The 10875-nt window shown below is 35.7% G+C and overlaps 2 protein-coding genes across 2 annotated transcripts; both read right to left on the bottom strand.

Annotated features, from left to right (window-relative positions):
* Positions 1-3433: 3433 nt before the first annotated feature.
* LOC149217506 (disease resistance protein RUN1-like) lies at positions 3434-6051 on the bottom strand. Its single transcript, XM_089390242.1, has 5 exons — positions 4999-6051; positions 4554-4880; positions 4374-4463; positions 3890-4053; positions 3434-3578 (listed from the first exon to the last, which is right to left on the bottom strand). The coding sequence occupies exons 1-5, from the start codon at positions 6049-6051 to the stop codon at positions 3434-3436; spliced, it is 1779 nt and encodes a 592-aa protein (XP_089246368.1).
* Positions 6052-6085: 34 nt separating this feature from the next.
* Positions 6086-6628, bottom strand: LOC149217505 (toll/interleukin-1 receptor-like protein). Its single transcript, XM_089390241.1, has one exon. The coding sequence runs from the start codon at positions 6626-6628 to the stop codon at positions 6086-6088; it is 543 nt and encodes a 180-aa protein (XP_089246367.1).
* Between the last annotated feature and the right edge of the window lie 4247 nt (positions 6629-10875).

The raw sequence follows: 10875 nt of genomic DNA, 5'->3' as shown, positions 1-10875 counted from the left end.
GTCGGAAAGGCACAATTGGTTCCCCGAATGGATCGAAAATCTGGCTTAGCTTCCATAAGATTGGTAATATCTTTCTACAACATCTTCCATGGTCTATGGGGTCAGGCCACAGAATCCTCATTAGCATTGACCATATTCTGGGTGTTGGTATTGAATGCAACATCTCTGCGGCGCTCATCCATTGTTTAAATGGACGCGGTATATATTTCTAGAGTCAAGTTATATCATATTGGCAAGGTCCTTGTCCTGTTTGGAAAAGCGCACATGAGATGGGATTGATGGGGAAAATGGAGCTGGAGTGGAACCGAGTTGCTGGCATGAAACTTCTCGATATATGTCGAGAGGGGCAATATGAAAATCTTGTATGGACAAGGAAGATGAAGGCGGGGAATATCAAAGTTGTTGATATTTATAATACTCTCTATGGTAGGGAGGCTCGACATGGGGAAAACCTTGTATTATATGCCCTTCGGAGGACCAAAATTTCAAAATTATACTTTTCTCCTGGTTAGTTTATCAAAACAAAAAACAACAACCATATGTTTCTCAAGTGCCATCACATAGTTCAGGTATGGAAAAAACTGTCATCTCTAATTGGTTTTCCTTATTTTCAATATGAATGCATTGTGGACTATTTGACGTGGTGGAGTACACAGAAGTTGACATGGAGGATCATTCCACCTTTTCCATTCTGGGTTATATGGAAATGGCAGAACAAGTGTATTTTTCATAATTCCATTGAGGACTTCATATTGGTATATGAGCACACAATATCTAATCTCTCTATGATCACTTCGTTGGACTCTTGCAATAAAAAAACTCAACACAAGCGAATTGAGCCCAAGCTAGAGTATCCAGTGGGATTTTTTGATGGTGCAGTGCAAAGGAATATTTGTGGATGTGGTTTTTGGATAGCCATATCAAAAGAATTGGAATACAGGATTCACTGGAACGCAGGAAGCGGCACAAATACCAGGGCGGAATCATTGGCCTTGTGGGGCCTATTATGGTTCACAAACTTCCTCAATATTCTTGATATACATATTTTTGAGGATTCTAAGATTATCATTGATCAGGTAAATGGTTGTGCAAACATCAACAATCCACCACTCCTTAGATGGTTAGGGAGAATTGACCATCTATGGAACCAATTTAATAATTCAACAATCATGCACATAGACAGAGAACATAACAAAGTTGTTGATGAACTTTCAAAGAGAGGCCTAACAGATAATCTTGGTAATATGCACATTGAAATTATTTTGGGCAACAATGTACTAGATGTTGGGGAATTTCCTTTCCAGGGATAAGTTCTAACTTTCCCTCTTCTTTTTGTATAATTTTGTGTATGATTTTCATTTTCTAAATCTGTTGGATTCCTAGACTTGATGTACGGATATGAGAAGGTATTCTCATACACCATGTATATTCTCATTGGTCGTATCATTGGTACAAATATGAGGAGGTATTCTCATACACCATGTATATTCTCATTGGTCGTATTGCTGGTTGATTTACCTCTGTCTACCTTCTTTCACCATGTATATTCTCATTCCTCGTATCGCTGGTTGATTTACCTTTGTCTACCTTCTTTCACAATTTCTGAAGAGTTCTGGGACATTTGACTCTTCAAATGATGTATTTAGTGCTTTATGGTCTCTAGGATTGGGAAGCATGATATGCTTTCCCAAATGGATGGTATGTTGTAAATGGTAAATGGATAAAGAGTAATAATGTCAATATCTATATTTTGATCCTATAATATAATACATTATGGTTTTTTCGTACTAGAAAAAATATATATATAAAAATATTAATATTCTTTATAATATTCTTGAAAATAATCTCAATATATTCATAATTTTTTTATTAATTTTTAATTTCAATTTTATATATAACATTTTTTCAATTATTATTTACCAAATAAAATCATACTTAAATTTTTTTTTTTCAAAAATTAACAAAGCATTTATTTTATTAAAAATCAATTTAACGCGGCCAATGTTAACAACCTTCCCAATTTTTATACCTCTGAATTTATTTTTACAAAACAAAGGATTACTGCATAGTAAAACTAATTTGAACTATTAAGTATTTTTGGCAAAGTAAACAAATCGTGCAAGGTTAAAACAATTTTACTACCACGTCGTACCAGGGAAAGGCCGACAAACTTCGAGAGCTGGTGACGTCCCAGTGTCCCACTGTGATTGTCTGATGTCGATGGGGATTCTATTTTGCATAGCATGTTTTATTAAGCTTGTTGAATATCTATCCACTATCCTTAGCAAAAGGTTATGTTCCCCGAAAAAGAGTTAACCATGCTTTACAGGGAGTTGGATAGTTCTGGATGGTTTTGCACAGTAATTTTGGAAGTTTTTTTATAGGTTTTTATAGGTTTTTTAAATAACACAAATCAAGATTTCACCTTAATTTTTTTCACCTATTTCAAAAATAAACAACTCCATTAAAAATACCAAATAAACATTATGTAACAATTTTACTTTTGGAACTTTTAATTGAAATTTGGTGAAACAATTTTGTTCCAACAATATTTTTATTTGTTTAAAATCTATTTTTCAAAATTATAATTTTATTTTTTTTGAGATATTTAAATGGTATAAAAATATTCAAATTTTATAAAATTCACAAATACACTTCTGATTTCAACATATTCCTAAAATAAATGTCCGAACACCTCTAAAATGTAAAACAGTTAACATAGGACCATTTTTTAAACATCAAAATGAAAGGGAGCCAAAAATGATACTACAAAAATTTCTTTACATTCTTTCATTCCCGGCAAAACCGGAACGATTTGTTTTCAACAAAATAATCATCATCATAATACTCATATACATCATGATCATAATCACCAAAATCATCTGTGCAGACTGTCGTCAGTTGGGGTAAAGTTGGCATGCTTTTTAAGTCGTGCCATACAGAAGTCCGAAATCTCCTCAAAGATATCAATGTTTCGAAACCTTTCAGATCCTCTACTTTAATATTATTACACCCTCTTATGTCCAGCTCTTCAAGTTTTGCAAGACCACATGATAGCGCTCTTATTTCACCCAATGCATGACAGCACCTTAAATCCAGAGTTATTAGTGTTGTTGGCAATGCTCCAATCTCCACCAATTTCTTACAACCCTTTATCCTGAGAATTTGAAGGTTGGGACATATACCTTGAGAAAAGGATACCTCCGTTATTTCTGTGCAACACAACTCCAACTCCTTGAACTCAACCATGACTGTATCAGTGGGAGAATCAAATTTACTCTCCATTTTTTTCATTCTCGGCGTAGTGAACAATGATTCTGTTTCTCCTTTAACCCTTTTGAATGGTAGTTGCCGGAGAGGACTTCTGGTGACCTTTAATAATTCAAGGCTCTTCATGTTCATGAGATCTGGTGGTAAGTATTGTATTCCACATTCAGATATTTTCAACCTTGTCAACTGACTCAACATGCAAACTGAATCTGGCAAACATTTCAATTGCGGGCATCCATGGAGCCACAATTCCTTCAATGCACTTAGGTTTCCGAACAAAGATGGCAGCGCTCCCACCAAAGGGCTTCCTAACATCAGAAGTTCCAAATTGCTCAGGCACACAATGGTACTAGGTAAATCTTTGATGTTTGTACGGAACAAATTTAACTTTTTCAAAGACTGTTGACTTCCAACCTGGGAAGGCAATAACTCCATTTGGAGGCAACCTGATAGATCTAAACATTCAAGAGTGGTGATATCTCCAAGTGTGGAAAGAGTCAAATTCAAACAATCACTCAAATGTAGATGTCTAAGTTGCAATAGATTTCCCGAAGCGTTTCCAGACTTTTACACCTAGAAAGATTGATGTATTGAAGATTTTTTAAATTTCCAAAGGAACTTGGAAGCATCTTCAAACTTCTGCACAATGTCAGATTCATGGTTTGGAGATTTCTCATATTTTGAAACGAATCTGGAAGCATCTTCAAACTTCCGCACAGTGTGAGGTTGATATGTTGGAGAGTTGTTAGATTCCCAAAAGAATTTGGAATCATCTCCAAATTGCTGCACTTAGAAAAATTGGCGTGTTGGAGATTTACCAGATTCCCAAAGGAATTTGGGAGCATTTTCAAACTTCCACAATCTGTCAGATTGAGGTGTTGAAGATTTGTTAGATTACCAAAAGAATCTGGAAGCATTTCCAAACTGCTGCACTTGGACAGATGGACGTATTCGAGCTTTTTTAGATCCCCAAATAAAATTGGAAGAAGCTGCAATTTTGGGCACCCTATGAGGGTTAGATATCTCAAGGATCTCAGGTAACAAAATTCTTCTGGTAGCATTGCTAGATCTGCGTATGTCAACAATCGCTGACAATTTAGTACAATCTTTTCTAGGTACTTCAGCGACCTTAATGACTTTGGAAACTCGGAAAGTGGAGCTTCAATATTTAATTCCCGCAACTGGAGAGGTGCCTGCAATGTTAAGTACGTTTCGATTATATAAGAAATTCAAAAGATAAGAGGATTCTCGCTCTGCAAATTGCTGCATCTATATCTACGTACCTCGGATCGAGATTGCCACAATCTTTTCAATTCCCAACCGAACACTTCTAAAACTCTTAAATCGCGCAATGGAATCCAAGAAGGCAGTGATGAGTAGATCGACGCATTCCAACGGAGCCATATGAGTTTTGGTGACCGCACCGAAGTCAAGATGCTTTCAAAGTTGCCTTCAGCTTCAAGAAGTTGCAATTTCCTGATTCCGCAGACCTCTTGACTGGAACTTGTATTCAAGGGAAATTCTAATTCTGAATGGAACACTTCCTCTTCATCCTCCCCAATAAAGGTGTACCAAGGAGCCATCACAAATCCGCGCACTTCTGTTATCACCTGTTTGTGCTTTGAGAACAATAAACTATTATTAACATAATGTGTGGCAGACTGTTTTGAATAAAAAATACCGAAAGTTCTTTAGACATTCAACGGTTAAGATGGCTCAAACACTTACATAGGATGATTGTTGCAAAAACTCATGAAGATGATGAAGATTCTTTATGGGTCGCCAAAGACGACGCGGTAATAATTCTGGACAATCCGCAATAGCTCTTCCCAAATCTATGAGGTGATCATGCATTCTTATTCTATTTTCATCATCCAACTCGACAAGACACTTGTTGAGCAGATTTTGAAACCCTACCAAACCTTTCCATCCTGAACCCCTCCATATTCTTACCCATGTATCCTTGTCTTTTCCTATCGAAAAACAGGCGATATCTAAAAATATTTGTCGCTCCTCATGATTGAGGGAGTCGTAACTAATTTTAAGGCTCCTTTCTATTTCTGTAGGTAATGTTTGGTGAAGTCCATTCAGTTGCTCTTCCCAGTAAAGTTTGTCCTGTCCACAAACAAGGGCCCCAAATACTTTCAATGATAGAGGCAAACCATGGCATGCCTTTAAAAACCCATGTACAAGATTTTCAAATCCTGGTAGTGGATATGGCTGGAAAAAGGCATGCAAGCAAAACAGCTCTTCGGAGTGTGCTATATTGAGGCCTGGTAACTGATAAATTGACGACTCTGCAATTCCCGCACTTCTAAGGATATGCTTGTCCCTAGACGTAACCAAAATCAAGCTCTTGGGGTGAAGGACATGATTAATTGGCAAGAAAGGATCCAGTTGATCCACATGACCTACATCATCTAATATTATGAGTGCCTCACAAGCTGAGAGATTCTTTTTAAGTATCTCCACACCTTCTTCCCACCGCTCAATTTTGATATCTCTATCTTTCAAGTCCTTAATGAGTTTGCTTTGTAAATTATTTAGAGACATTCTATTTGCATTTTCCCTCACATCAAATAGAAAGCAGGATCTATCATAATCTGACCTCTTACAATTGAAAAGTTCTTTGGCCAGCGTCGTCTTTCCAATTCCACCGATGCCCACAATCCCCACAACCTTGACCTCCACATGGTCGTTCTGATGCAGTCGCAGTGTCCCTTCAAAGTCTTGTAACTTTTCTGCCAAACCAGTTGGATATTTTGCCACATCCAATGGCATTGCAAACTAATATGGATCGAGACAGTGGATATCCTTACCCATTACCCTCCTGCAGTTCAAAGCCGCTTATATTCGCGACATGATGAAGGGCGTTTCGCCAAGTCTGGATAGTCTGCAAGTCATACCGCTGCTTCTCTTCGTGGATACGTAGGGCTTTAGCGTACGGTCCATCTTTATCTTTGCCCGTCCACCTGACCTCCGAGGGCTTCACTTTATAGAAGACCGGAAGAATAATAGCTTTGGATTCCACCATGAGGACCAGCTCATCCAGGCACCACCTGGATTCAGCATAGGTCGCAGATAAAATGGCTATATGGACAGAGGCTACTCGAACCGCAGCTTCTATCTGAGATGTAATATTGTGTCCAGCCTGCAGTTCGGGCTTGTCGAGGAAGACTTGCAATCCGTGGGAAATGAGGCGACGGTACAGACTGGTGGCGAAGGTGCTTTTCACATCAGGCCCGCGATGGTTAATAAAAACCTGGTAATGGTGATAAGAAGTGGATGCAGAAAAAGGGGGCGTGAAGGAAGAAGCAGCGGCAGCGTTTTGACAATGGGTGGTTAGTCGATCTGCCATGGGAATTGGATTTGGAATTTGGTGGAGTCAGAATGACACAAATACGCACAAGCAGCCAGAAGGTTTATTCGGTAAAATTACTCGCAGGCAGACAGCACTAACCAAAAAAATCCCCACAATAGAGAGTGCGCCTTGCTCGGTGATTTCCTCCCTACTTATTTTTTGGACTTGTATGTGACATGTATTGAAGTCACTGCTTACCTACCCATGAAGATTGATAAATGGTGGACCTTGGATTTTTTATTCTAAGTCTAATAAATACTAAATTAGAAATAATCTAATATCTTATATATTTGGGTATTTACGAATTAAAAATAATCTAATATCCTATATATTTGGGTATTTACGAATTAAAAATAGATCATATTTTTAGATAGGTATGATTTTAATCTTGAGTGGGTAATCTAGGTGTGGAATTTTGGTTTAAATGTTTTTTTTTTCTATGGTTGTGCCATGTGGGCAGAGGTGGGGAGGGTCTTTTTTTTTTAAATTTGCTAGTAACAAAAGGGTTTGAACCAAATGGCTTTGAAATAAATAAGAATGTTAATTTTGGCCCAACATTTCAAGTAATTAAAAAGGAAAAAGGAGGATGAAAAAAAAATAGCCCTCAAATCCCTCTATCAATAGGGGAAGAGGCAACACATATTGGATCATGTTTTGTACAGACATCCAAAAGCCTCAATCTTGGAAATCATCTCAGAGAAAGTTGGGGAAAAGATATAATACGTGAAAGACTCCACATTAATTTGCAAATTTATAAATGTTTGGATTCATAAGTAATGATGTAATATTCAATTTTTTTTTATGGATGCTATGTGGTATTTTCTCATGGTGTTTGTCTATGGTATTAGAAAAATAATAAAGTACATGCTTCTAGAAGATTGGAGAGAGAGTCCATCAAGTCTTTAAAAGGGGAGAGGAGCAAGGTATTTGGGTCATCCTGGATTTGTTTCTCATATTGATGCTTTGTTGAGAACTTGGTGTGGCCAATTCCATCTTGATTCCTGGAGGAAAACCTTGTGGTGAAATCTCCTTGGTGGATCCATCTAGGGTTCATAATGGTGCTTGAGGAAAACCCTGTGGTGAAATCTCCTTTGTGGATCCATCTAGAGTTCATAAGGGTGCTTTAGTGTTTTAGTCTACCAATTTAATGAGCAACCATGCATGCCTTGCCAAGGGCTTCATTCTTAACTATCTTGACATGTAATGACATGTATTGTTTTCCTACTATTAATAGAATAAAGCGGTTGTTAGTTCAACTTATTTTATGTTCAGTGTTTTGGTAAAATTGGTAATATTGAATTCATTTATGGATTTAAAGATGCATTTTAAACAACAAAGAATCATTATTTTACCAAATATTTTATTATAAGAAAATTCATAATTTAGAAGAGTGAGATTGGGAGTATTTAATATCACCAATATAGGGTATTTATGTTGCTAAAGGTGCCCAAAACAAAAGCATTAATTATGACCAATCTATGGTCAATAATAGTTAAAAATTGGAAGGGAAACAACCTCGGTTCCAGGTTCCCTTTTAGAAATTCTAAGGTCTCATATATTACAAACATGCATTAAGTCTTAAGTTTTCTAACCGCATGGATACTTCAACTGAAACTTAAAGCACGGTATGGATGTTTTCATTTCATGATTTATCTTTGCGAATAGATGAAGTCATGAGTGAAGTTGATAAGGTCGTGAGTGAAGTTGATAGCAAACTTGAACCAACACAGAAGATGCATGTTGTTGTAGAATTACATCTCTGATTGAAACAGCTTGCCATGCTCTCTTAAAATAAGTGATTTCAAGTAGCAGTACAGTGTAATCATATAACATGTTAAACATTAAAACACTAATTTCAAGCAGCAGAACAGCCTAATCATAACATGTCAAACATTAAAACACTAATTTAGAATATATTTTACATGGTTGATATTAAAAAAAATCATAACAAGTAATTAATTGGTAATTTTATTTTAAATTATTGTTATGATTAATTATAAAAATAATTATATTATGAATTAAATAGGTATATATTTTTAAAAACATGTAATACTCTTTGTAATTAATCAGATTCATTCTACATTACCATAGAAAATCTTAATTTGTAAATAGTCTATTACAACATCATAACCCAATACTAGTACTTATCAATATCTATTTATATAACAATTTTTTTAATTAATTAATTTGAAATAAATGAATTAAAACACCATAACTAACTTAAAAATAAATATGGCCCATGGGGTTTTGGATTGACGGTGAAAGCGTGCACTGTTAAGGCACTCCTTGCGATAGGTCACTAGTTCAAATCCCCATAGGTACTTAGGTTAGTCTTAACTAGAAAAAAAAAAAAACTTAAAAATAAATATGAATACTATTAAAACTATTCTAATAAGTTAAATCTTTACCATGTATCTTATATCTAATAATCAAATTAAAAAAATATTAAATTCTTTTTTCCTCAAAATAAACATGCCTATCAAAATGGGATTAAAAAAAATATAAAAAAACAAAACAATTTGTCTTTGCCTTTGCCTTACCACGCCGTACCAAGGGAAGGCAATTACCACGGTTGTCCGAGAGCTGGTGACGTCCTAATGTGCTTGTAATAGATGCCAATAGGTTTATTGGTTTATTTTGCATAGCATGTTTTGTTAGTCTTATTGAGATATCTATCAACCTAGTTGATGTTTTGTACGGCAGTTCAGGAATACCAAATACATTTTTAAATCATCATGATTCATAATGGAAGTAGCCAGATACGATATTACAAAATTTCCTTTCATCTTTTCAATCCCGACAAAACCGGAACAATTTGTTTTCAACAAAATAATCATCATCATGATACTCATATATGTCATGATCATAATTACCAAAATCATTTGTGCAGTCGGTCATCTGTTGGGGCCAAAGCTGACATGCGTTTAAGGTACGAAATTTCCTCAAAAGTTTCGACACCTTTCACTTCCTCTATTTTAATATTTTTACACCCTCTCATGTCGAGTTTTGCAAGTCCACACAACCCTCTTCTCTCAAGCTTCTGATCCAAAAGCTCTTTACATGACTAATGTGGGTATATTTATAACAACAACAAAAAAAGGGTAACTCTTCATCTCTAATTCACTTCTTTCGTGACTGTTTGAAATCAGGCTCGCAATTGTTAATGCGCCTTGCTTGGTGATTTCCTGGACACTTACATTTTTGGGACTTGTATGTGACATCACTGCTTACCTACCCATAAAGATTGATAAATGGTGGACCTTGGAGTGACACCCTGTTATGACAAAGAAGTCGCATCACGTATTTATAGTCCAAGCCTTTATGGATAATAGACAAAGTCGATGCACCGTTCTAACTTGGATCAGAAGTGAGTGGGTTGTCAGCGGTGGCAACTTGTCCAATTAAAATGGGAAGCCGTGAAAGTTGTTTAATAATTTTTCAGTTTTTAATTAAAAAGAATATAAATATGTCGATCAATTACAACCAAAAGTCACGTCAATCACGTGGATGGCTAAATTGGAATCAAGAGGAAGCCGACTCTTAACGGTTTCAACTAAATCTTGGAATCCAAAATGAATGGATTATTTTACCTTTTTGAAATCTCCCCCACCAGAATACCAGAATTTGCATTTGCTTGACAATTTCCCTGCATTTGTTTTACAATTTATGTGCATATACTTTTTGACATGAATTATTTCGACCCAAGTCCTCACCTTTTCAACCTAATCATGAAATGTGCCCACTAGAGTTTGAACTGACTTAGCGTTCTCCTCGTCAACTACTTTTTGATTTACATTAGAATTGTATTTTACTTAATAGCTTTTTTGGCACGACAAACCATAACTATTAGGTTTACTATTTTATCATCTTATACTACTTTTATTCAGTAATAAAAATGAAAAAGGAACGATTCACTATTTTTTTTGTCTTACTTCTTGTCTTAAAACATTATATTTTGTATGTGACATGTACTAACTTCAATGGATACACACTTTTCTTAGAGTATTCTACTTCTTCTATGATATCCATTTTTTACAAGTTAATAAGTATAGAAGCCAAAATAATTTAATATTACGTGGTATTTATGAATTAGAAATAGATCATATTTTTATAGGGGTATGGTTTTGATCTTTAGCAAGTAACCTAAAGTAGGAATCTTGGTTTAAATGCAACTTTTGACCGCTTTCCCTTTGGACAAAGGTGGGGAGGGCTTTCTTACATAAACGTGATAGTGGGAAGGGAGG

This window comes from Pinus tabuliformis, chromosome 1_1 (assembly GCF_031772625.1).
Source record: "Pinus tabuliformis cultivar Carrire ecotype Pingquan chromosome 1_1, CPIR1, whole genome shotgun sequence".
NCBI lineage: Eukaryota > Viridiplantae > Streptophyta > Pinopsida > Pinales > Pinaceae > Pinus > Pinus tabuliformis.
This window is presented reverse-complemented; position numbering and strand designations above follow the sequence as displayed.